The 27525-nt window shown below is 42.7% G+C and overlaps 2 protein-coding genes and 1 long non-coding RNA gene across 9 annotated transcripts in view; 2 read left to right on the forward strand and 1 right to left on the reverse strand.

Annotated features, from left to right (window-relative positions):
• slc8a2b (solute carrier family 8 member 2b) overlaps positions 1-20285 on the forward strand; it is a 70824-nt gene extending 50539 nt beyond the window's left edge. For 2 of the 3 annotated variants that reach the window (XM_061783173.1, XM_061783172.1), the window contains 13 exons: positions 530-667; positions 979-1206; positions 3124-3495; positions 4092-4217; positions 4355-4550; positions 5081-5211; positions 5273-5646; positions 5797-5900; positions 7536-7553; positions 8563-8687; positions 11126-11225; positions 13019-13291; positions 14056-20285. In XM_061783173.1, coding sequence (XP_061639157.1) covers positions 530-667; positions 979-1206; positions 3124-3495; positions 4092-4217; positions 4355-4550; positions 5081-5211; positions 5273-5646; positions 5797-5900; positions 7536-7553; positions 8563-8687; positions 11126-11225; positions 13019-13291; positions 14056-14432 — 2562 coding nt within the window. In that variant the 3' untranslated portion in view covers positions 14433-20285. Of the gene's footprint in view, positions 1-529; positions 668-978; positions 1207-3123; positions 3496-4091; positions 4218-4354; positions 4551-4583; positions 4936-5080; positions 5212-5272; positions 5647-5796; positions 5901-7535; positions 7554-8562; positions 8688-11125; positions 11226-13018; positions 13292-14055 lie in introns of those variants that run through there. The other variant, XM_061783174.1, reaches the window with a different exon arrangement.
• Positions 20286-22878: 2593 nt separating this feature from the next.
• Positions 22879-27525, reverse strand: part of cep295 (centrosomal protein 295) — a 44625-nt gene continuing 39978 nt past the window's right edge. For 4 of the 5 annotated variants that reach the window (XM_061783171.1, XM_061783168.1, XM_061783170.1 and 1 more), the window contains 6 exons: positions 27149-27283; positions 27016-27085; positions 25715-25975; positions 25510-25597; positions 23078-23177; positions 22879-22997 (listed from right to left, as the gene is read on the reverse strand). In XM_061783171.1, coding sequence (XP_061639155.1) covers positions 22956-22997; positions 23078-23177; positions 25510-25597; positions 25715-25975; positions 27016-27085; positions 27149-27283 — 696 coding nt within the window. In that variant the 3' untranslated portion in view covers positions 22879-22955. The remainder of the gene's footprint in view (positions 22998-23077; positions 23178-25509; positions 25598-25714; positions 25976-27015; positions 27086-27148; positions 27284-27525) is intronic. The other variant, XM_061783169.1, reaches the window with a different exon arrangement.
• Positions 23515-25830, forward strand: LOC133482733 (uncharacterized). The gene is made up of 3 exons (XR_009789900.1): positions 23515-23998; positions 24536-25035; positions 25695-25830. It is a non-coding gene; the product is annotated as an uncharacterized LOC133482733 (long non-coding RNA).

A 27525-nucleotide genomic window follows, 5' to 3' on the forward strand; every position in this document is an offset into this window, starting at 1 on the left:
GTTACAGGTGTGGTGTATATGCTATTTAATTAATTAATTAATTTACACGCAGGCACGATGGCCGACTCGTTAGAGCGTCAGCCTCACAGTTCTGAGGACCCGGGTTCAATCCCCGGCCCCGCCTGTGTGGAGTTTGCATGTTCTCCCCGTGCCTGCGTGGGTTTTCTCCGGGCACTCCGGTTTCCTCCCACATCCCAAAAACATGCATTGATTGGAGACTCTAAATTGCCCGTAGGTGTGAATGTGAGTACGGATGGTTGTTTGTTTCTATGTGCCCTGCGATTGGCTGGCAACCAGTTCAGGGTGTACCCCGCCTCCTGCCCGATGACAGCTGGGATAGGCTCCAGCACGCCCGCGACCCTAGTGAGGAGAAGCGGCTCAGAAAATGGATGGATGGAATTTACACGCACTCCTAGTTAGATACAATCTGCATTTGACGTGCAATTAACAACAGATGGATCCTAATCAATTTGCATGTTTATATTATTGCGTGCATGCCTGCGTGTGTGTGTGTGTGTTTGGCGAACAGGAGAAGGAGGTGACCATCACCATGCCAAACGGGGAAACATCAGTGGCGACGGTTCGAATCTGGAACGAAACAGTGTCCAATCTGACGCTCATGGCTCTGGGATCCAGCGCCCCGGAGATCCTGCTGTCGGTCATAGAGGTACACTACATTACGCACGCACGCACGCACGCACACACACTACTCGTAGCTACTATGTAAGTTAAAAGTGAGAAAAGTACTTTGTGTGCCAATTTATAATTGCAATTGAAAGTAAAAATTCAGTTTTACTTTTTACTTTAGTACATTTAAAAATCTGTCCTTTTTTACTTTTACTTGAGTTGAATTAATACTTGAACTTTTACTTTCCTAGTATTTTTTTCACAAAAGTATCTACTTCTACTTAAGTACCGAGTGTGAGCTTTTTTGCCACCTCTGCCACAAATCATCCATTTGTGCCGCTGTCTCTGCAGGTGTGCGGTCACGAATTCAGGGCGGGCGAGTTGGGACCGGGCACCATCGTGGGCAGCGCCGCCTTTAACATGTTTGTGATCATCGCCATCTGCGTGTGGACCATCCCCCAGGGCCAGGTGCGCAAGATCAAACACCTGCGGGTCTTCTTCATCACGGCCTTCTGGAGCATCTTCGCCTACATCTGGCTCTACCTCATCCTGTCCGTCATGTCGCCCGGCGTGGTAGAGGTGAGACAATTCAGTGCACTCGTAGCGCAACTAGGGTGCACTAGTAAAGCAAAGCAAATGTATTTATATACAAGGTAACTCACTATGCTTTATATGATCAGTAGAATGACTTTTTCTTCCTAGTCATTTTCTTTCCATTAAACTGCCACATTGGCCTACTAGTATATGCAAATCATCCTTACTAATAAACTATAGGACGCCGTGTGAGCATTTTTTTTCGACATCCAGTTTAAGGCCCATGCACCAGTATGCTCTTTATCCTCACTAGTATTACAATTCCGTGAACTCGTAGAATAGATGTGTCTTACTAGTAATTTTCTTTCCACAATATTTGCTTACTAGTATGCAAATAAACCTTATTAATAAACTATGAACACTTGGAAGCCGTATTTTTTTAAATATAGTATCTTAGATGTCCAGTACGCTCTATCCTCACAATTCTGTGCACTCGTAGAACGACTGTGTCTTACTAGTAACATACTAGTAGATCCACTACTGTATGACATTTCTACACACATTTGGCATAATAGTAGAACGACTTACTGTAATTAATAGTGAGGCATCTTTGTGCTACTGTTACTACTATTGAAGCACTACATGTTAACTTTATGGAAAGTCGTTTGAGCATTCAGTCAATATCAACGATATCGAAGCTGTTTGAGGATTTTTTTTTCAATTTCTTTGACATCCAGTTTAAGGTTCATGTACAGCATTCTCTGAGTCTTTGTCCTCACTCATAAGTCAGTGCACTACTATAACAACTGTCTTACTATTCATACTTTTTCCACTACTGTATGTCATTTCTGCACATTAGTAGGACAACATTGGCATACTCGTAAAACAACTACGTACATGTGAATAGTGAGGCAGAACTGTGCACTAGTTGACATCTGTGCGCTACTACTACTACTAGTAAATCACTACGTTAAGTAGAATTTTATACCTACAGTAGTAGTACTAGTAGCAGGCAATTGTCAACTAGTGCACAGTTTTGCCTCCAAGTAGTGTGTAGTTCTAGTAAAATGGTGCCTTGAGATATGAGTAACTAGACTTTAGAGTTTTTCGAGACAATTTTTTTTGCCTTGACTTGTGAGTGCAAACTTAAGAAACGAGCGTTGTATGGTGGCAGTGAACTCACTTCACAAAAGAACAGCACTTTAGCAAATAATGAATAATTCTTAAAAAAAAAAAAAAGGCTTCAAGCCTTTTAATGCCACTCCCTGTTGGAGTTTACTGTCAAACTAAACAAAAAATAATTATACATTGTATATTTAAAACAAACCAAACAGACACCACTTTCTGCCAAAGTTTGCGAGTTGACATCTGCATGCTACTAGTACTTCTAGTGACACACGAGATGTGAACTAGTGGGATTTCCTAGTGTCACTTAGCTGTTGTCAATCAGTTACAGACACACGTCAACTGTCAATCAAATAACAGGCAGGCCCTCCAGTCACTGTCAATCAAGCACAGACACACTTTTAAGATGTCAATCCAATTACAGACAGGTCCCTCAAATGCCTGTCAATCAAACACAGACACACCCCTTTAGTTGCTGTCAGTCAAATGGGGACGCACCCTCTCGCTGTTGTCTAGCAACCACAGACACATTCGTCAGTTGTCAATCAACTACAGGCACAGCCCTTGAGGTGCTATTGGTCAACAGACACCCTTACACTTACTGTTGATGAAACACAAATTTGCCATTCCAATTGCTCAATAAAGACACAAGCTCCTGTCAATCAAGCTTAAACATACTGTTAAAAAACAGATGCGCATCACAAGCCACTGCCAGTCAAACACAGCCGCTTGCCAGTTATAGCATTAAATACTTTTGTCTTATTAATTCAAAGCAGTCATATTAAAGTCAATATGGTTAAAAGACAACTTCATTTGGATTGTTTTCCTGTTTCTCAGGTCTGGGAGGCCTTGGTGACCCTACTCTATTTCCCAGTGTGCGTCATCCTGGCCTGGATTGCCGACCGGCGCCTGCTCTTCTACAAGTACATGGGCAAGCGCTACCGTGCCGACAAACGCCATGGCATTGTCGTGGAGATGGAGGGAGACCTGACGCCCAACAAGGGCGGCATGGAGATGAGCGCGGACGGCAAGTTCCCCCCACGGGGGGGTGGCGTGGTCCCCGCCGAGAACCGCACTGGAGACGCGGCGGCCAATAACGTTGGTGTGGCGTCAGCCGCGTCCACGGGTGCTGCAGGCAACTTGCCCAACTCCAACAGTGCCATGGTTAACTTGGAGACAAGTCGGGAGCTAGACGAGAGCCGCAAGGAGGTAGGACACAAAGAAGAAGAAGGCAGAGGCAGGGTACACCCTGAACCGGTCACCTACCAATTGCAGGGCACATAGAAACAAACAACCATTCACTCACACATTCACACCTACGGGCAATTTAGAGTCTTCAATCAGCCTACCATGCATGTTTTTGGGATGTGGGAGGAAACCGGAGTGCCCAGAGAAAACCCACGCAGGCACGGGGAGAACATGCAAACTCCACACAGGCGGGGCTGGGATTTGAACCCCAGTCCTCAGAACTGTGAGGCAGATGTGCTAACCAGTTGTTCACCGTGCCGCCTAATTTGGCCATATATTCTGGTAATTACTATGTATTTTATTATTATTATTATTATTATTATCAGATAATTGATTGTTAATGTTTTTAAATTTTATTATTTGTTAAAATAAATAATTACAATAAATTATAAATCCAATTAAAAATGAGTGTACTTTTTTGTACTATTTTTACATTGACATTTTAGCTTTTTTTTGTCCACACCTGTGTTGAGATGTTAAACATTTGTATGTGTGTAAGGTGCTTAAGACATTCCGGAGTTGTTAAAAATTTTTTTTATTTTGGACTCCCCTTCAAGGTCATCCGGATCCTGAAGGAGCTGAAGCAGAAGTATCCGGACAAAGAGCTCGACCAGCTGGTGGAGCTGGCCAACTACTACGCCCTGCTGCACCAGCAGAAGAGCAGAGCCTTCTACCGCATACAGGTAACATTCCAGTAACCTGTACTTCAAGGCATAAGACAACTAAACACCTGCCTTAGGGCCCTGGAGGTCTGCCTGTACTTCCACCACAATCACAATTGCACTCACACACTCGCTCTTCTTTTCTCTGTTACCTCCAGGCCACTCGCATGATGATCGGAGCCGGTAACGTCCTGAAGAAACACGCCGCCGACCACGCTCGGCGCGCCGTGGTCACCGACGAGGAGGCGCCGCAAGATGACGACCTTGCCTTGTGCAGCCGCATCTCCTTTGAAAGCGCTCACAGCCAGTGCATGGAGAACTGCGGCATCCTCACACTGGCTGTCATATGCCAAGGTAGGGAAGCGAAAACTAGGGCCGGGGAATTAATTGCGCCTTAATTACCATTATCCATCCATTTTTCTATAGCGCTTGTCACCATTAGGGTCGTGGCTAAATTGGAGCCAACCCAGCTGACTTTGGGCAAAAGGCCAGTTAGACCCTGCACTGTGTTAAGTATTTATGTTTTGGGGAATACGGATGGAAATTAGCCCTGTGCTAAATCTGGCACTTTTACAGTTTAATCGTGTATTTTGGTTTGTGTTTTATTAAGGTGCATTTGGGACGTCCAAATAAACCAGAATTGAGTTGAGTTAACTGATCGCCTGTCAATGACAGGGTACATATAGACAAACGATGGACTGGCACTGCTCCCACTGCCCCCCATGCAGAGTCGCTACTGGTACCCATTAAAAACTTTAACTTCAATTAATTTGGGTTTCTTTTACTCATAACAGATGCATTTTTACGTGAAATTCCAACTGGTATTTCACCCTATGTAAATGTAACGTTGTTGACATGATGAATTTCCAACCTGATGCTTTCAGGGGGCCTGGGAAAGAACACCTTCTACGTGGACTACAGGACCGAGGACGGTTCGGCCAATGCCGGCTCCGATTATGAGTACGGTGAAGGAACTCTGGTTTTCAAACCCGGAGAGAATCGTAAGGAGATTAAGGTAAGAAAAGACAAACATTGCTTTCTATATAGACAACCCCTTCCACGTCTTTCATCTCCAGGTCGGCATCATCGACGACGACATCTTCGAGGAGGACGAGCACTTCTTTGTGCGACTGCTCAACCTGCGGGTGGGCGACGCGGAGGGCATGTTCGAAAGCGACGAGCCGGGTGCCGCACCCAAGGGCCGGCTGGTGGAGCCCCTGGTTGCCACAGTGACCATCCTGGACGACGACCACGCTGGCATCTTCACCTTTGGCGAGCGCATGCTGCGCGTCAGCGAGAGCGTGGGCACTATGGGGGTGACGGTGGTGCGCAACTCGGGCGCCCGCGGTACCGTCATCCTTCCGTACCACACCGAGTCGGGCACGGCCAAGGCAGGCGAGGACTACGAGGATGCGCAGGGTGAGCTGGAGTTCACCAACGACCAGACAACGTAAGTTCTGCCAATGATACCAACTTTGCACTTTTGAGGCTAGATTTAACAACTTTTCAGACTACCCTGGCAACTCCCCCCCCCCCCAAAAAAAAAGCACCCTGCAATACATTTAGGATAATGATCAAATCTGTGCGTATGCATTTGCAGTCAGACGCTTCAGGTGAGGATTATTGATGATGAAGAATACGAGAAACATGAAAACTTCTTTATCGTGTTGGAGGAGCCACGCTGGCTGAAAAGAGGAATTTCAGGTAACTGTGCACTCTCTCTTGCAGCGACCACACGCTAAGGGGATGTCACATTCACTTAACACGCGAAGCATGTAATGTGCAACCATTTGATCAACATGCTGAGCGTATACACCCAGCAAGCAAACCATATCAGACAGTTATACACTTGATACATACTGTTCATGCAGCTCACTAAGCATAGACACTCAACTACGCTACGGAGATAACATGGCAAGCACATGCCACATTTACTCAACATGCTAAGCATATACATCCAACATGCAAAGCAGAAACTATATAAACTGTAAGTTGCTCAGCAATGAAACCAACATGTGAAGCACAATCATCCAACAGGATATGCACATATATCAAAATGCTAAGCACATCCAGTACAACCAACATGCTAAGCACATACAAGCCACACATTAGGCACATAAACCCAATGCACTAAGCACACACTGTACATCACACATGCTAAGCACATACAGGCCACATAATAAGCACATACACACAACACAATGAGCATACAACAACATGCAAAGCACATACATGCTACACACTAGGCACATACGCCCAACACTCAAGCACATAGGACTACACCCAACATGCTAAGCACATACATGGCACACACACCCAACACACCCAGCACAAACCTCTATTGTCAAAACGCTAAAAACATGCATCCAAAACGGCAAAATGCATACTTTACTTCTATCTAGGTGTGAACGTGAGTGCGGATGGTTGTTTGTTTCTGTGTGCCTTGTGATTGGCTGGCGACCGGTTTCGGGTGTACCCCGCCTCCTGCCCGAAGACTGCTGGGATAGGCTCCAGCACGCCCGCGACCCTAGTGAGGAGAAGCGGCTCAGAAAATGGATGGATGGATAAATGATTTTTCATGTTCATGCGGTGGCCCGCTGGGAAGAGAGCGGGTAGCTCGCAATCATCTATTTTACAGTCTGTGATCTCAACGGAGAGAGCAACACTGCTGCCTCACGGATGGAGGGACAGGCCGAACATCTTAATTGTGTTACGTTTGTCTCAAAAATAAATGCGTGTGCCCGCTGATCCACAACAATTCACAAGCAGAATTGAATATTTACAAATGTTAATTCATGACAAATGCACACAAAATATTTTTTTAAAACACGTGTAAATGGCACATATATTCGTGGATCTGAAAAACGTGTAAATCGCGGATATATATGTGTCAATAATTTTGAGACAGATCTCTCCCCATACTACTGTAACTTGCTAAGGACGTACAAGTCACACACAAAGCCCATAACTGTATCTCTAGTACACTAAACACATACATCAATGCTAGACACAATCACCCAAAACAGCAAAACACATATTGTAATCTAACATGGACAATGCACATTCAAGCCACACACAAAGCACATACACTTAAATCACCAAACCTCCAATACGCTGAACATACACAGTACATCCAACTTGCGACGCACATACAGTCAACACGCTCAACACATGCACACCACGTTCAGCACGTGCAGCACATATTGTATATCCAATAAGTTCACCACATGTAACCAACACACTAAATAAATGATTGACTGTGTTACGGATGAGAGAGTTGCCACGCATGACCACTTCTTGTCAATAAATATTCTTCCTCTCTTTTTGACTTCATCACAGCTCTGCTACTCAGCCAAGGTAAGATGGGGCTTCTTTCTTGTTTTGTTTAGTATACTGTCATGTGGCTTTCGTCGTCGCCTTCATGCTCACTTGTTCATGCAGTGGTACCTTGACTTAGCAACTTACGAGTTGTTCGAGTGACGACTACTGTAATGCCCTCGCATGTGGGCAAGGAGAGCCAGACTTGCTGATTCTCTTCTCGACGTTTATTTAACAGGACAAACAGTCAAACACACAAACACAAAATAAGAACACTCGCAGGGAGCTGCTGTAGGCCGCAAATTAACCCCCGCCAACCTGGCACCACTCACTAGGCCACGCCCCTTAAATGCTTACATTCAACAAACGGATACTACAGTACATACTGTAATTACACTTTACAAAACCAATTTTCGGACATTCTCTTGTATTAATTTTATAATGTTTTCATACAACCAAGTGCTGTTTTTATTGATTTTTTTTATGTTTATTGGAAGCTGGAATGGATTAAAGGTATTTTAATTCATTTCAATGGGGAAAATTCCAATTGATAAAGTAAATTGAGTTACAAGCTCAGTCATGGCACAAATTAAACTCGGAAGATTTACTCGTTCAACGCGTAGGGACCGATGCCCCGGCTAAATGAAGCCCCTCCCCTCACTTCATTATGGTTTCTTAGCACCCAAATGGTGCCACATCAATAGTTTTATAGCACATATGGCTTTGGCCTGAGCACAAAACAGCAGATAGGGGAGTTTTTGAGCAAATAACGGATGATAAGTCCCACCTCCCAAAAAAAATCTTCACTTAAGCGAATTTACGAATGCGGAACAGAGAATATGCAAGGGTTCACTGCACTCATAAGTAACATCACAAGCATGCGCCATGTGGAGAAAAACATGTCGACGGCAGCCTGCCGGTATTGTCCTGCTGCTCAGCTTTTAGCACCGTAATGACGTAGGACAACACACTGTTTTACACTCGCTTGATTGCGATTTCATTTGACATATGTGTAACACACTCAGATGGCCTTGAATTCTCCTTCCAGAGGGGTACGAGGGCCAGCTGAACGCTGAGGAGGAGGAGGCCCGGAGGATTGCGGAGATGGGCAAGCCCATCCTGGGGGAGCACAGCCGGCTGGAGGTGGTCATTGAGGAGTCATATGAGTTCAAGGTACACCATTCACAAGTCTTTTATATGACTACTGTGCATGGAATTCCAGTGCATGCTGTACCCGATACAATTTCTGTAATGTGCCATTTATGAAATATATTTACAGTTCAGGGTGTACCCCGCCTCTCGGCCGCAGTTAGGCTCCGGCATACCCGTGACCCTAGCGAGGTTAAGCGGTGTAGAAAATGGATGGATGGATGGACATGCTACATGGCAGCTTAGGAGTTTTTCTGAAAGCGCCGCTTACAGCATTTAAAGTGCGACATCGTCTTTGAGTGGATTTCAAAAGCTTTCACATCTCAGGAAAAATCCACATTCCGGGAATTCTACCCACCTGCGGACTTCAATGAGTCACGCCTCTCAAGCCATTACGTGCAAAGTGGCCAGGTACGCGCGAGGGGTGTGTCACAAGTCATTATGGCGGAATCAGCGTAGCTTGAAAACACGGAAGCTAGGCGCGTAAATGACTGACTTACGCACCAACGGGAGAATAGGGCCCATATTCCACATGCCAAAAACCGACACTGATTAGACGGCGGAAATGACTAAAAAGCGTATTACCGACTGCAAGAGAACATATCTTTCAATTGGCTTGGTTTATAACTACAAAGAGCTGAGGGGGAAATAGTAAAAGCGGTCAGGCTGTTTAATTGATGCACCAATTCTCTGGGCGGCCTGTTGTCAGTCCGCTTGCATCGATCGGTCTCGAATGTGTCCGCAGAGAAAGCGTATGGGAAATCGCTGACGTAAAATCTCCCCGCAGCCGTTGTTGTGGTTGTTAAAGGCCATTAACAACTCCACGTGTTAATGACTTATTGATGTCACCGAAAGGCTCTGCCCCCCCCTCACCCACACACAAACACACACACGCAATTGATCTCTGCGCCAGTAGGCGGTGCTAATATTAGTCAGTGGCAAAAAAGAAAAGAAAAGAAAATGTAGATTTCAGCTCAAAACGTCGTCTGGGAAGGGAGTTGAAACTCCTCCGTGTTTTTGAGGAGCGCACCGTGACGACTTTGTGGACACGCCTCTTCAATTCATCAATCAGAATTTGCATTCGAAAATGGATGGATTTTGTGCTTCCTTACTTGCTTCTTTAGCTCCTTTGCTCCTACCTTTTTCCTACCTTCCATCCCTTTTTCCTCCCATCCTTTCATTCATCCTTCTTCTTACTTTCTCCCGTCTTTCTATCCACATTTCCTTCTTTTCCAACATATTAAACAATCATCCTAAATTAACCAAACTAAACTAACCATCCTTCTTTCATCCTCTAACCTACCTCAAAACTACTTATTACAATACTCCTTACAACAACCCTCAACTACAAATAACATCCTTCATAAAAAACCCTACTAATTCAATCACCATCTACATAACAACAAAACAACAAAAACAACAACTTCAATCTTACAAACAAAAACAAAAACAAACAAAAAAAAACAAACAACAAAACAAAAACCCCCCACCAACAAAACACCAAACCACAAAAACAAAACCCACAACAAAAAACCAACACAACAAACCCAAAAAAAACAAAACAAAACAACAAAAAACCACCAAACACAAACAAACAAACACCACCAACCAAAACCAACAAACAACAAACCAACAACCAAAAACAAACAAAACAAACCAACAAAAAAAACCAAACACCAAACCAAAAACCCAAACAAACAAAAACCAACACCCACAAATTATCACATTCCTACAATCCATCCCAACCAACAAACACCCAACTCAAAACAAAACACCATATTACCCCAAAAAACCCCCATCCAATACCCAATTCTTAATATTTATAACCCCAAATCTACCCCCCCCCAACCAACACAAAATTATTCACACCTTACCATATTCCCTCCATTTTCCCCTTTTTTTCAATCATTAATCATCCTTCCAACCATCCAACTTTTACTTACATCATTCAAATATTACTTTAATATCTATAACATATTCATATATAAATCAAAAACACTACAATCCCTTTAATCATATAAATTTCATCTATACATACCTATCCATAATAATTTATTTCTAAATTTATATGTTCAAGCCTTCTAAAAGAATTGACACATCATCATCCTAATGCCTTATCTTTCCAATTATATCTCTTTCATTTTATTTTCTTTACAATATGTTGGTCCAATATTTTGTGTTGTGTCTTATTGGTTAGAATACTATGTCTGGGAAAAACCCTCTTATTATCAAATATTATGTGTTGTGTCTTATTGTTTAGAATACTATGTCTGGGAAAAACCCTCTTATTATCAAATATTTTGTGTTGTGTCTTATTGCTTAGAACATTATGATTTGTAAATCCCTCCTATTTCAAATAAAAGCAGGAGCGAGGGGGGGGATTGTTTAGAGCGTGTTGAGAGGCTGTGATCTGAACAATCTCCCATACGCCCTCCTCATGAGGAGGGCTTTGTTTTTGACAGAGCACCGTCGACAAGCTCATCAAGAAGACCAACTTGGCGCTGGTCATCGGCACACACTCCTGGAGGGAGCAGTTTGTGGAGGCCGTCACTGTGAGCGCAGGTAAGCTGTGTGTGTGTGCGTGCGCGTGTGCTTCACCCAAGGATTAAGTATGTTACATTTATCGGAAACTAACGCTGTTGGCTAACCCTAATCTCTGTAGCCAAAAAAAACTCAATGCAGCTCTGCTTACCCTTTGGCTTTGACGTGATGAGAGTGTTTCAGACAGTGTAGTCGAGCCGTGACACGAAAGTGGCTCTGGACCTTCGCCCAGCCTACTCTTGCTGTGGAGTCTTGGGCAGAGAAACTTGGTAGGGGGCAGTTATGTAAATCAGCCCCACCTTGACATCACTGATGAAATTCCCAAGAGCTCGCTCACAGACACCTTTTCAGAAATAGACAAATACCAAAAGATTTACTTGAGGGACGCCGCATAGCCAGTAATTTGTGTAAAAGCACTTGAAAAGTCACTTTTCCACAATAGTTCCCCTGTAAATGATCTGACCTGCAGTCTTTCTGCAACATTAGCATTACAGACTATAATTACTGCTGCAGCAAGAAACTTGAAGCACTGAAGTTGAGCACCATCGCGGGTCTTTTTCAAATTGCATTCATAGTTCATTCTTGATACTTGGGACCACCTAACACAGTGTAAATGCCAATATTTTCTATACTACTGTAATAAACACAGTAAAACACTAAGGGCCTGATGAATTAAGATCCTAAAAAAGGGGGGCTAAATTGTGTTTTCACTAACAGATAGCGCGTACTGTTGGTGGGTGTGCTGCGTGTGATCTACTGAGATACTGGTGCATTTGGCAGCAAGTGTAAAAATGATGGCGACCACCCTACTTTTTACAGTTGTGGTTTTCACCACGGAAATTTTGAGAGGACAACGCAGGTCCAAAACAAAGTTTGAAGTGATGAATTGTGAGCGAATGATGCAAACTAACCTCGGATATTTCACCACAACGCTTGTTATGATCACTTTTAAATCACGTACAGCTTGCACATTCAAGAATGTGTGCACTTACAATTACGATATACAAACTCCGTCTAAGGAGGGAATAAGTTGCACAAGTGCAGTCTATCACTCTGATAATTTTGTGGAAGCTAGCAACACATAAAAGCCATGTTTTGTTTGATTTAACTTGTCATGTGCGTGGGAACTGGATGTATTTGCTCATCCTGCATAACCGTGCGTTTAGAACTTGGGACAGCTACCTGAAAAACTGCTCTGGGAGAGACAAGCACTAATTATCACAGTGCACTGAAACAAGCCAGATGCAAGGAAATACCGCGTTGAAAGTAGTTTTGTCATAGGGGAAAAGGCATGACTCCTTGTTGTGACTGGCTCCAGTCAGCCCGTATTCAGAAGCTCCAAAATGTTGACTGATTAGACTGTGTGTCTTGATATTTTTTGTTGCTGGCACTTCAAAAATGTTTATACGAGTGGAAAGACTCTGTTCTCTCAGTCGGCTTTCATTCAGTCGCAGTCTCTGTGACGCACAGTGGTGCCGGTTTTTACCTGCTTGTCAGACGGTTTGATAAATCAAATTGCACATGCTAAATTAATATATTTGCATCTACTCCTACTAGTAATTGTAGTAGTCCTAATTAATTAGAATGAAAACTTTGCCCGTTTGACAGATGCAAACCTTTAGTAAATCAGACCCCAAGATTTTTCTTTCTAGTTCATTCTCATCAAAAAAAGCCAAGCCTGTACTATACAATTCTTTGACTCTGCCCTCCTATTTCCATAGTAAATTGATGTCTGGTGGTTCAATGCCGCCATCTGGTAGATAAGACAAGTACTGCAAACCTCACTGAGCTTCTGTGGCTTCCCCCGGTTGCAGGCGACGATGACGAGGAAGAAGGCCGCGAGGAGCGCCTTCCGTCCTGCTACGACTACGTCATGCACTTTCTCACAGTCTTCTGGAAGGTTCTGTTCGCCTGCGTGCCGCCCACAGAGTACTGGAACGGCTGGGCCTGCTTCATGGTCTCCATCAGCGTCATCGGTCTGCTCACTGCCTTCATCGGGGACCTGGCGTCACACTTTGGCTGCACGGTGGGACTGCGAGACTCTGTGACCGCCGTCGTCTTTGTGGCCCTGGGAACGTCCATTCCCGGTGAGTGAAGACATATTTGCATTTCTTCATGTCAAAGTTGTCACTAAAGTGGACACCTGTTCGAAGGTGGTTTTCCTTTCCAGTACTTTTAATTTCATGAGCCTTGATGTGTGTGAGTCACTACAGTGAACAGTTATTTCAAAGTGTATTTCTTATATGCATGCTTCTGGATGTTAAAGTTGTGCATCAGTCTCTAGTGGACAGCTATTCAAAAGATGTTACTTCTACAGTATATGCATGAATTTTAATGTCAAAAGCACTACAGTGGATGCTCGTATGTCATCCCATTCACTGGCACCCACTTGTCAGTTGCTTCTGTCGTCTTGGATTAACATCCACTGTAGTGACAGCAAGACTCATGCATGTAGAAAAAAAAATCTGCTTTTGATTAACTGTCCACTTTAGTGACTGATGCACAATGTTGACACTAGGACTCGTGCATATGAAAGAAAAATGCTTTTGAACTGCTGTCTACTGTAGTGTCGAATGCATAACTTTGACATCAAGAATCATGCATAGAGAAGAGAACTGGACAAGACTTTTGCCAATTAGAAGTAACATCTTTCTATTAGCTGTTCACTGTAGTGACTGATGCCGAACAAGAATGTCGCATTAAGAATAAAAAACAGTTTTTGAATAGCTGTCCACTGTAGTGACTGATGTGCAACTTTGACATTAAAACTCATAAATAAAACTGCTTTTTAACAGCTGTCAACTGTAGTAACTGATGCACAACCTACCAAGTTGTCTAATTTCCCCCTCAGACACGTTTGCCAGCAAAGTGGCCGCCATCCAGGACCAGCACGCAGACGCCTCGGTGGGCAACGTAACGGGTAGCAACGCCGTCAACGTCTTCCTGGGAATCGGCGTAGCCTGGTCGGTAGCTGCCATCTACTGGAGGATCAAAGGCAAAGAATTCGAGGTGGAGCCGGGCTCGCTGGCCTTCTCCGTCACGCTCTTCACTATCTTTGCGTTCATCTGCATGGGCGTGCTGTTGTTCCGGCGCCGGCCCTCTATCGGAGGCGAGCTGGGGGGGTCCCGACTGTCCCGCATCCTCACCAGCCTTCTTTTTCTAGGCCTGTGGTTCCTCTACATCCTCTTCTCCAGCCTGGAGGCCTACTGCCACATCCCAGGCTTCTAAACAGGAGACACATACAGTACAGATTTTAACATGCTCCACAGGTCTAGATCAGGGGTTCTCAAACTTTTTGGGTCCAGGGAGAAACATTTCCAAGGACCACCTTATAATCCTAATGGCAATTAAACATAACTATCATGTGTACCCTTAAATGCCATAGGAATTTAAAAAGTTGCCTATTTTCGAGAAAAATGTAACAATGATTTGATAAATTCACATTTGTTTTAGAAGCCAACATGTAATGTTGTGAAAATAAAGTCATGTTTTCCCATATAATATTCTCCAAAAATAAAAAATAGGACTTTATTCGTGTAATAATACACCTTTTATCCATCCATCCATCCATTTTCTGAGCCGCTTCTCCTCACTAGAGTCGCGGCTCAGAAAATGGATGGATGGATAAAAGGTGTATTATTACACGAATAAAGTCCTATTTTGTATTCTAAAAAAAAAAAAGAAAGTCTTTATTCAAAAAGGGATATTAGATTTATGATGGTACATCATAATCATAGAGCTTGTACTGTCCAAAGCTAAGAGGAGTAATTTTAGTATTATTATTATTGGCATGCCCCATGTATACGTATGCACTTTTAAAAAATGATACAACATAATTTATTGCAAATTATTTTTGCAGACCTCAAGCTATGGCTTTGGGATACGGGGACCTCAGTTTGAGAACCACTGGTGTAGAGGACTATTTGATGCACAGACACACACAGACACAGACACACACACGTGTCATATGAATGAATGAAGTGACAGTAAGCATATCAGAGGGCAAAAGGTGTTAGGACAGCAAGAAGAGCTGGAGAGAATGTAGCGTGGATGCGAAGTGAGGTGGTATGGACAAAGAAGATTCATTGGCAAAGGCGAAAAGGAGTGGAATGTTTACAATGACTTTGCTTTTTAAGTGTTTACCTGGCTCATGGACCAATCAGAAGTATGGCACTTGTAAATAGAACCGCCCACATCCAGAGCGAGATGGGCCCCCCAACCGCCGAGTGGACTTCACAGGAGGAATCAAAGTGTTGGTCCAGGCTTTGCTGTTGTCCTGCACGGTTTCTATAGTAACCATATCCACCCCAGTGTGTGTGTGGGGGGGGGGGTTAGCATGTGTAGCCAGGAGTGGCAATACCACCTCATTCGCGGAAGTACTTTAAAAGCCATCCTTGCATTTGTTTGTTTTACAGTCTTCTCACCTAACGAGTCTAGACCAGTGTTTCTCAAAGTGTGGTCAGTGGCCCACTGGTGGTCCCCAAGAAGAAGTCCAAGTGGTCTGTGGTTAACTAAGCGCAGTGTTTACCAACCTCTATTGAGCCAAGGCACATATTTTACGTACAAAAAAATCTCACAAAAAAATATCCATGTATATACTAGAATAATGATGATTTTGGCTCAAATTACTTGTATATTTACTTGCTCAGTGTGAAATCTTAGCCTGTTTACTTAAACACTAAACTATTATTGTGTCATATGAATGGCAACAGATGGCTATGCAGCTTAATTCTGCCTGTCAATATACATCGCTGGCATCGATAAATTAAAAAACATACATTATTTGTAGTTAATTGTAATATTTGGACCAATTAAGTGAAATTGGACCATTTCCCGTAGCACATTGAATCAGTTAATTAATTTTTTGACAAAACATTTCAAGTGAGTTTTTACTTCATAAACTTCATGGGTTTACCATCCATCCATCCATATTCTGTATTGTTGATCTTGTTCAGAGTCATGGGAATCTGGAATCTACAGTATATCTCAATTGACTTTGGGTGACAGGAGGGGTACACCCTGGACTGGTCGCCAGTCAGTGTCAGTGCACATATAGACAAACAACCATTAACAGTTACATTCACACCTATGGACAATTTGGAGTGTGAGTATATAGTTCATTTTTAGTTCAAATGTCATTACTGATACCCTTGTAAAAGGGTATACTGTACATATGTACACGAAAAAGGATAGGCAGTATAGAAAATGGATGGATGGAAGTTCAGAGTGTCCACCGTATGCTGTTGGAGTAGGAGGGAGGTAGGACGGTAGGTTGTCTGCAGGATTTTACATTTTGAGGAAGTGGTCCAGTTGCTGAAAAACTTGGGGAAACACTGATCTAGACTAAACTAGTGCGGCATGTATCCCAGCGGACCATATCTTGCAGGTAATGCATGGGTGATCAATTTGGCATATAAAGCCAGAGATTTTTTTATTTTTTCTTGAGTTATATCTCGTCGGTGGGATCTTTGTCCGCACAATGCTTGGTGATACCACCCATACAATGCCTTAACAATAACAGCATCAAGCAAATGTGAGGCGAGATTTGATTGGTTTCTCTTATCGTCCTGCACTCGGGATTCACGATAAATGGATTTCTGACAATAGCAAGTTGAGGAAGGGTGGCATGTTTGTTTGTGGTCTTAAGGGACAGAGTAAAGGTCCTACAAGCAGCAGGTGCTGCATCGTTATATTCATGTTTAAATCAGATCTCGTATCTGTAGTCGTAGTATGAGTTTTATTGTTAGTCGCTGGATTCAGGTAACACAGCCCATTGAGTCAGATATGTGCTGTGCCGTATTGCACAGTTCACCCTAGCCCGAATCCCCTAACCATAACCGTACACTAACCCCAAACCCTTATCCTAACCTTGCACAATTCACCATAACCCCGACGCCTAAGGCTACGTTCACAGGTTTCTCATGTTTCTATCACAGTTTTCGTGAAGGTCTGGGATCAAAGGTGCACTTTCCCACAGTTTATCATGGATGCCCGTCACATTCTGATGGGGGTCCCTCACATTTCCCACGTTCTGTCCAGGCTGTCTACGCATAAAACGTGGAGGCCAGGCAGCGTTGGGATGCATTTGTTGCCCGGCAGTCAAATGTGCTCATGCCTCCAGAGTCGACCTCAGCACGCCCCCACACGTGTATACTGCCACACAGTAAATGATTGGTAATATTAGTTCTCTGTCAACAAGTAATTCACTAATCCATCTTTTGTACAAAAACATGCTAAATAGTCTGTTATTCACACAAAATGTGAGTATATTGCATTGCACTGCATAGCAGACATTTTCTGCCTCTCTCGATCTCTCTCATGGACACACACAAGCGTTTGCCACGGCAGGTATTGTAGGTAAATTAAACGCATAGCTTTAGAAGTGTTGTAGGTGCTGAATGTGAGATGGCGGCGTAAAAATATGCTTCGCGTCCCACTAGGAACCGCCTCCAAGTTGTGTTACACCCTACTACGTATAGGTTTAGTTGCATTCGCCCTGTTCTACGACTGCTGATTAGGTTTCTTATCTGCAGCGTGACTGCCGTGGCGACTTTTTTTTTTTTTTTTTTAAAGTTAAAAAAATATTGCCGGGCACCCACGGCAATCATCGTCTGTCACGTTGACCCGTCCCCGTTCCCCGCATTGTCTCACAACCATCACTTTTTATCCACGGCGGTCTGAAACGTGGTGCGTACGTAGCTTTAAACTAAGCCGACCTTGACCCTAACCATTACCTTACCCTAAACTTCTAACTCTAACCGTAAAACCCTAACCCTAGAATTTGTATCCTACTGAAAAAGGTACTCAAGGAGGTGCAAACTGCATGATGTACAACCATTCATAGGGCCAGGGTGTGCTGCTTTCCACACTGCAAGCAAGTGTATTCATGAGCCATGTGCAAAGATTACACGATATGAGCCCAGAGTAGCAGCAACACAAGTACAGCACAGTCCTCTGGACAATTGTTTACTGTAATATTCTGCGCGGTGACGACGACGCGCATCAGTCGTTTCGCCAGCAACAAGTGCAATCTACCATAGTGAGATGAAAACCACTTCATTTTGCCTGAACGGAGCAAAGTTTGTAACCTTTCTAGAGCTAATTTTGTATATTTTCCTTGCAGCTACAACGAAGGTTGTTTATTTTGTACTTCTGAACCATGTTCAGAGTGATCTCAGTGCACACAAACACACTCGAGTTTACATGACCTCATTACTGACAATAGAGATTTTGATAAGTCTCGTGTAGAATATCATAAGCATCCGTATCAAATAGCGAGAGCTAACCATGTGTGCTGACTGCCGTTTCGAGTTGAAGAGTATTTATTTAGATATTTATTTATGTGCAGTAGGGCCTACATGACGATCATAAGATGTCCCGGCGGGTCCTTTGTTTCAATATGTGCAATACAGGAAACGTGTCATGTGGCTGTGTTCGGAATCATTCACTCATTCCCTTTTTGATATAGTGGACTATATACAGAAGTTCGCTCATCAGTCAAATTGCTTTCATTACCGCAACGTACCAGATCAATGTCATCTGGTAGACCTTCCGTAGTAATGATTGAATACATAAAACAATACAACGTTATTATATTTTAATCTCAGTGTATTTAAAAAAATTAACACAAACAGCACATTATTTCCGTCCGTGTAGTGATGTGAGATATATTTGTGCCAATGGGATATATTGCTAATGACCATAGGTTGTTCACTACTTTTAAGATGCCATGTGGGATACAGTGGCACGGTGAACGACTGATTAGAGCGTCTGCCTCACAGTTCTGAGGACCGGGGTTCAATCCCCGGCCCCGCCTGTGTGGAGTTTTCTCCGGGCACTCCAGTTTCCTCCCACATCCCAAAAACATGCATGGTAGGTTGATTGATGACTCTAAATTGCCCGTAGGTGTGAAAGTGAGTGCTAATGGTTGTTTGTTTACATGTGCCCTGCGATTGGCTGGCAACCAGTTCAGGGTGTACCCCGCCTCCTGCCCGAAGATAGCTGGGATAGGCTCCAGCACACCCGCGACCCTAGTGAGGATAAGTCGCTCGGAAAAGGGATGGATGGATGGATGGATACAAAGAGGGCTCGATATATTGGCTAATTTATATTCACTACATACTCGAACCGCACTACAACAACATGGCAACCTCACTGTATATGGCACTATATAGTGGATAGGGAGTGATTCCCAACGCGGCCTATCGCTTATTAGCTTCTTCGATATGAGGTCGTCTCAGTCATGTGCCAGTGTTTCTGTTGCTCCTCATCCCGCTCCCTTTCGTGGCGACTGTTTTGACTGTACATATGTAGCATGTTTACATGAAAGAACGCCGTGGAACATGGGTAGAATATAACTGACAAGAGTTAGAACATGACTGTGTTGCAACATCCAGCCAATGTTCCGTGTTCCCAGAACCTTCTTTACTGTTTGGCTTCGGCCTTTGCTGTTCTCTAGTTAGATGTGATACTCCCTTTTCTCTCGCCAGTGTGTGTGTGTGTGGTGTTTGCTTGTTCTCGCCATGTTCCTCTACAGTTGCATGACGAAGCCCCCGTAATTTATGTGTTTTTAGCAGCATGTGAAATATGCCTTTGGGTGTATTTTATAGGATCAGTTTCCCTTTGCCCACACATTCCACAATGGGTGAATGAAAGTAGCGACATAAACAATGTCTACTATGTGGTTGATTTGGAGGAACTGTAAAATAAAACCCTGCTGTTGTTCTCAAAGCGACTTTTCTAAGCCATGTCGCAAGTCTTTGTTACTGTACATTGTCGTTTTTGTGTACCCTGTCTTGTCCTGTTGTTCTGTCTGTGTGTGAACATTTCTCTCTCTCTCTGCCTGAAGCTTTGTTTGTAGATTAAACAAATGTGATTGATATTAGCATTTATTCACAGCTGTGATACATGAATAACTCAGAATAATATTTAAATTTTATATCAAATATTTAAAAAATTATATTAAAAAACGCTTGTTTTTCAGAACATGGCATGAGGTGTAATGTGCTACTGAAAGAAAACTAAGGTTCTCTATTCAACAGAAGTTAACATTATTTGAATACATTTTATTTATTTTCAAGGCAGCAGTGTGTGAGTCTTATTTTGCACCACATAAACCATCCATTCTTGTTCTATAGCTTTTGTCCTCATTCAGGCCGTGGGTGAGCTGGACTGAGCTAACTTTGAGCGAGGGGCTGCGTACACCCAGGACTGGTTGCGAGCCAGTTGCAGGTTATAGACAAACAAATGTTCACACTAGTATGGCCCATGAGAGTCTTTAGTGTGTGTCAAGTGTCAAGGCACTTTTTGACAAACAACAGACTGGTTGCCAACCAATGTCACACATAGACAATCAATCATTCACACTCACATTCACACCTATGATGGACTGGTCGCCAGTCAATGACAGGACACATTTCGACAAAACGTAAGATTGGTCCCGATAAATCAATGTTGACAACCAATGTTAGGGCAGACAGGACTGGTCGGGAGTGAATGTCAATGCATAAGACAAGCTAAGCATGTTTAAAGAATTTGGGAGGAAATCCAAACTCCGCACAGAAGGCCCGGAGCCCAGATTCAAACATTCAACCTCAGAACTAAGAGGCAGATATGCTAACCACTTGGGTCACTGTGCTGTCACAAAATAAACACGTAATAGATTAAGTCATAATACAAGATATAGTTTTAAAAATACCCACATATTTACAGTGGGTATGGAAAGTAATCAGACCCCCTTAAATATTTCCATTCTTTGTTATATTGCAGCCACTTGCTAAAATCATTTAAGTTCATTACCCCCAACCCCGATGTACACACAGCACCACATATTGACAGAAAAAAAGATAACTATTTAAATTTTTGCAGATTTATTAAAAAAGAAAAACTGAAATAGCACACAGCCATAAGTATTCAGACCCTTTGCTGTGACTCTCACATTTTCAACTCGGGTGCTGTCCATTTCTTCTGATCATACTTGAGATGGTTCTACACCTACATCGGAGTCCAGCTGTGTTTGATTATACTAATTGGACTTGATTAGGAAAGCCACACACCCGTCTGTATAAGACCTTACAACTCACAATGCATGTCAGAGCAAATGAGAATCATGAGGTCAAAGGAACTGCTTGAAGAGCTCAGAGACAGAATTGTGGCAAGGCACAGATATGGCCAGGGTTACAAAAAACAATTCTGATGCACTTAAGGTTCCTAAGAGCACAGTGGCCTCCATAATCCTTAAATAGAAGACGTTTGGGACGACCAGAACCCTTCCTAGAGGTGGCCGTCCGGCCAAACTGAGCAATTGGGGGAGAAGAGCCTTGGTGAGAGAGGCAAAGAGGAACCCAAAGATCACTATGGCTGAGCTGCAGGCAGTCGGGAGATGGGAGAAAGTTCTAGAAAGTCAACCATCACTGCAGTCCTCCACCAGTTGGGGCTAATGACCAGAGGGTTCCATTGAATTATAAAGGATTAGTTTCCTTAGTTGGATTTATGAACTTTACTATTCTAAATGAAAGCTTGTACACAACATATTTAGAAGATTGTGATTTGTTGGCGGAAAAACTAAATGGAGTTCGAAAGAAAAGCGCTTGCATTGATCACATCCAAATCCGTATCTACAACCGTCCAGATTAGAATACAAAAAGTCTTAATTTGGTTGTTTTATACATTTTCAGATAGGCTTTGACTGTATTGATCATGAGCTTCTAAATGTCAAATTATTAAATATAGGTATTAATGGAAAATTTTATAATTCTCTTAAGAGCCAGCTATCAAAATCCATTGTCTTGTGTGTAGGTAAATGAATATATAACAGGTTGGTTTTCAACACCATTTGGTGTCAAATAGAGTGATGTGCTCGCTCTCACACCGTTTGCAATACAGTTGTGCTCATAAATTTACATACCCTGGCAGAATTGGATTCATTGGCCATTTTTCAGAGAATATAAACAACACAAAAACCTCTTTCACGCATGGTTAGTGCTTGGGTGAAGCCATCATCAAACAACTGTTTACTCTTTTTAAATCATAATGACAACAGAAACTACACAAATGATTTGATTGACGAAATCTCCTAACACATCTGTGACATATGGAAATCTAAGGCCAAGGCCCCCTAGTACTTTATCACTATGGTGCCAAGGACTATGTTGAAGTTATGGAGCTTCAGGTAGTACTTTGCCACCATCTATAGGTAATCATCATTAGCCGGGGGTGGGGAATAATCAAAAACTCACTGATTGCCATTCATGGCAGGGTGCAGTCCATAAACACCACATTTTGCTTATTCTCAGTGTTGTGGGGGTGCGCAGGCCCCCTCTAGCGGGACCCAAAAGGATCAATGCCCAAGTACAGTTCAATTGTATTTAACTTAAATAAATATGCATTCACTCTTTAAGAACAGTTTCTTTTTAAAAATTTCGATACATTTTAATTGAATCATTCAAGTACAATTGTTCTTTTTCTACATTTAAGCAGCGTTAATCTAAATCTGCACATTACATTGGTTTACAGTAATATAAAATACCGTATAATTTTTAGGCCTACTGTGTTAACGTTGGTCAAGATGGTGATACCTAAGAGTTCTAGGTATTGTTTTAGGTGGGACAAAGTTTGAGAATTACTGTCTTGTGTTATAAGGAGCCATGTACAGTAAAATTGACTATCAATGGAATCTTTGAATAAGTTAAAAGCTTTATTGATAAAATTATATCTTAATGGACACAGGTATAAAACCACATTCAGAGTCACTCATTGTTGAGTCTGCTTGGCACGGAGCTTCTGGAGGGTTTTCTGTGCAGGAAGAGAACATTTGTGTCCGTTGAGTGAATGTCAGTGAGCGTAGCAGCTTCAAACGGAAAGTGACGGTTTACCATGTGAAAGGCTTTGGCCTTCTGTCTGTTGTTGGCATAAGCCTCTTTTCTGCTGCGAACCGCCTTCTGCTGCTTCACCTCCTCCAGCTGCTCGTACAGTCTGAAAGAACAATGTTCTGTTAATACAGTGGTGCCTTCACTTACCAGTTTGTTTCGTGACCAAGCTCATAACTCAATTTATATGAATATATTAAATTTACACAAAAATAAATAACTTTGTCTGGTGGGGGGGGGGGGTGGGGCATCCCAATTTATTTTAATATAAATTAAGCAATCTGGAAGACTGAAGAGTACAATAAGGCAAAATAAAAAAAATTAAAATTCTTCACGCACAAAAACATTTACACGCTCGAGTACGTGTTGATGTACAAATTTAAGATTAAAATTAAATTGCCGATCGCCACCTGCACCCGATGCCTGCTTCAGGCTGTGCCACATGAATAGCATCCTCCTCTTTAGGCACTCTCATTCTGGAAAATAATTGACTAAAATCATTGTCTGTTTCACTTCAATTTTCGCTATTACCAACTTCAAAGGCGAATCCCAAATGCATCCTCCAGGAAAAAAGTACAATATTTTACAGTTTTTGTCCATTTCTGAATTTGAAGTTAGTTCATTCTGTGTTGTGACAATCCCTAACATCGCTCCGTCGCTTAATACATTTAACATTAACATCCGTAAACTAAATAATTGTAGCAGTGTTCCCTAATTAATACCAGATGTACTACCGGATCAACTCTCGTCGCCAACATTACGTGTGCTTCGCGGTTCCGCTGGGACCACAACTAGGGCCGTGACCCGCAACACCTCAACGCGAAAACACAAAAGACCAGTGCAACAAATACGACACGGGCTGATCTGATGAGCAAAAATGTTGCTTAAACGTAAGAGTAACAACGTAAGAGGATGTCCGCTCCAGAGGTGGGTAGAGTAGCCAAACATTGTACTCAAGTAAGAGTATGGTGACTTGACAATAATGTAACAAGTAAAAAGTAGTCCTCCAAAAAATTACTTGATTAAAATGTACACAGTAAAATAATTTCTCAAGTACTGAGAAAATAGTGAGTAACTTCTGATATTTCTACCACAGCATGAACATAAAAATAATTACAAAATAAAACGTGACCGTGCAAATTCTGATGATGCTGTGCGTGTGTGTATGCACAGTCAAAACTACAACACATCTGCAATTTACTGCACGGTGTTTTCCAAAGTTATAAGTGAGCTGAAATATCCATGTTTGGGTAGACAGTGCCAGACAAATAATACATGAAAGCTGCTGTTTTTGTTCATCTAAATGTAAACGAGTAGCGCGCCGTTGCCTTCAGGGTAACGACGACCTTCTCAAAATGGTGGCGACTTCAGCCGGGCCGGCTTATCTAATGTTAATACCCATGCCCGAGAAGCCCAATAGAAGAATGTGTGAAGTAATGTGACTTTCTTGTGCTGTGTGCTTAGGGTCATTGTCTTGTTGCAAAGCACTCTGGAGAAGGTTTTCGTCCAGGATATCCCTGTAATTGGCCGCATTCATCTTTCCTTCGATTGCAACCGTCCTGTCCCTGCAGCTGAAAAACACCCCCACAACATGATGGTGCCAGCACAATGCTTCACTGTTGGGACTGTATTGAACAGGTGATGAGCAGTGCCTGGTTTTCTCCACACATACCGCTTAGAATTCAGGCCAAAAAGTTCTATCTTGGTCTCATCAGACCCGAGAATCTTATTTCTCACCATCTTGGAGTCCTTCAGGTGTTTTTTAGGAAACTCCATGCAGGCTTTCATGTGTCTTGCACTGAGGAGAGGCTTCCGTCGGGCTACTCTGCCATAACTCCCTGACTGGTGGAGGGCTGCAGTGATGGTTGACTTTGTCAACAACAGCTTTGTCATACAGCTCTTAAATTGTGACTGGCCAAACTTGGATATTTCAGCCCACTTCTAACTTGAGAAAACACCTTGCGGTAAGTTGCAGATGCTTTTGCTTGGCAGTGGATGTGGCAAAACTAGCGCACACACACACAAACACAAAGTCCGGTCAGCAAACAGCTTCTTCATGGAGTCATTTAAGTGAATAAAACCAATGTTTCTGTAAAACCCAATGCATGTGTTGTTGGGTTTTGTGCAGTTAAAAATTGAAATGGTGGCAGGTGTATGTCGACTCCCATATATTATTTTTTTAAATTTGATGATGCTCTGATAAAAATTTACTCACAAATTACTCGAGTAGTTTTTTCATTGAGTCCTTTTTTACTCAAGTAACTATTTGGATGACTGCTTTTTACTTTTACTCGTACCATATTATTCTAAAGGAACAGTACTCTTACTTGAGCACAATATTTGGCTACTCTATCCACCTCTGTGAGTAAGACAACAGGGAACTGTTTTAGATTGGCAAAAATATTCATAACATCTCCTTTAACAAACTGTCGAAGTACCTCTGGGTTCGTTTGTGCATCTCCAAAACATCGTGTTTGCTTTTCTTGACTTGGCTCTGGTTGTTCAGCCTTGTTGACATGGTCACTGCTGGAAAACAAGTTATTACTCAATGTCCGGGGCACACAGATCTAGCTACCTATTAATCTATCCAGTCATCTATGCAATCTTTCATCCATCTATCTAGGTACCTATCAAATTGTATACCTGGAGGAGTCGGCGTCTTTTGTTGCTTGACCAAAGTGGACTTTGCCGTTTTGAATGTGTCAAGTTGAGCATCCCGTCGAGTCCGAGGAGGACGTTCCTCAGACTGCGCAGCGACCTTCACCTCCGCAACTCCAGTCCTGGCCAGCGCACCTTGAGCTTTGACTTCTTCCGCCCGGCGGGCCGACCTCTGCTGCAGAGCTCGCCGCTTCTGCTCAAAGACCCCCTGCTGCCAAGACCCCCAGTTGAACTCAAGGAGCATGGCTGCATGCCAGAAAAAAGCAGATAAAATAATTTGCAATTGAAATTTTCATTTTCCACCTTCACCACACACAAACACTTCAAGAATGCGTATAGCAGGGGTTGGCAAATATTTGGTTTCCAGGGCAAAATCTTACTTTTACAACTGACAGACAGGATACATGTCATTTCTAGACGAGGAAACAAAATAAAAAGTGAAATGTGTATGAAAAAATATGGAAATTTATTTTAATAAAATGACCAAATCTTGGATAAAAACTAAATATAATTATCCAATTCTTTAATGCAGGAGACAAATTGTTCACTTTATTTGACCAATACTTTATTACTTTTTACAAAAAACAAATGAACCTTTTAATGAGACTCCATTATTTCCTGAAAAACTCACCTATTCACTATTTTTGTGCTCAGACCAAAGCAATAACAGTATTGCTTTGGCACCATCTTGTGGCAACTTGGTGCTCAAGAACTATGCTGAAGTGACTTGAGGAGATTCATTGAGACAAAAGCAGTACTTTGCTGCCATCTTGAGGCATCTCGCTGCTAAGGAACTATGTTGGAGTTAAGGAGCTTCATTTCGACAAAGGTAATGCTTTGCCGCCATCTTACGGCACTTAAAGGCAATTATAAACCTTTTTGGGGGGGATATCAATCAACGCGCGGTACGGTGTACGACTGGTTAGCACATCTGTCTCTCAGTTCTGAGGACCAGGGTTCAAATCCCGGTCTCGCCTGTATGGAGTTTGCATGTTCTCCCCATGCCTGCGTGGGTTTTCTCCGGGCACTCCGGTTTCCTCCCACATCCCAAAAACATGCACGGTAGATTGATTGGAGACTCTAAATTCCCTCTAGGTGAGCGTGAATTATTGTTTGTTCCTATGGGACAAGCCGAAAGGAAAAGACGACGAGACGACCTTGTTGACAATGTTTCATGATGCCAGTCTTAGGATGTCAACTTGAACACCTGAGACTCACTTCTCCCACCCTGATGTGCCGTAAGTATGTCACACTGATGTCATAAATAAATGGCAAATGTAAATTACCTGCATGTGTTGGGCTCTGCTCCTCTTTTGAGGACCCTGAAGATTCCTCCATTATGGTTGTTTGGGATGCCTATGAAAGAAACAAGTTTATATAGGGATTGACTTGAGAAGGTTCTGGAATACCAACAAGTACCTCTTGGACTTTCTGTCCTTCCTCCTCCCACAATGGCTCTACCACAGATAAAAAGTTGTCCTGCAGTGTGGTGTCCGTCGAGCTCACTAGTGTTATTTGGGACTGCTCAAGGATGCCCTTCGTACTGCCTGCTTCCTGGAAATGCACACAAAAGCACAAATCAAAAATTGACACACACACACACACACACACACACAAAAACCAGACACACAAACAAAAACAGACACACAACAAACAAAAACACAAATGCACACTAAAAAAAGGCATTTACACACAAAGCAGACATACAAAACACACAAACAAAAACAGAACCAGACATATACACACACACAAAACTCACAAATACTCAAAAACACGGATCAGCCAATGACAGCACC

Source organism: Phyllopteryx taeniolatus, chromosome 8 (assembly GCF_024500385.1).
Source record: "Phyllopteryx taeniolatus isolate TA_2022b chromosome 8, UOR_Ptae_1.2, whole genome shotgun sequence".
NCBI lineage: Eukaryota > Metazoa > Chordata > Actinopteri > Syngnathiformes > Syngnathidae > Phyllopteryx > Phyllopteryx taeniolatus.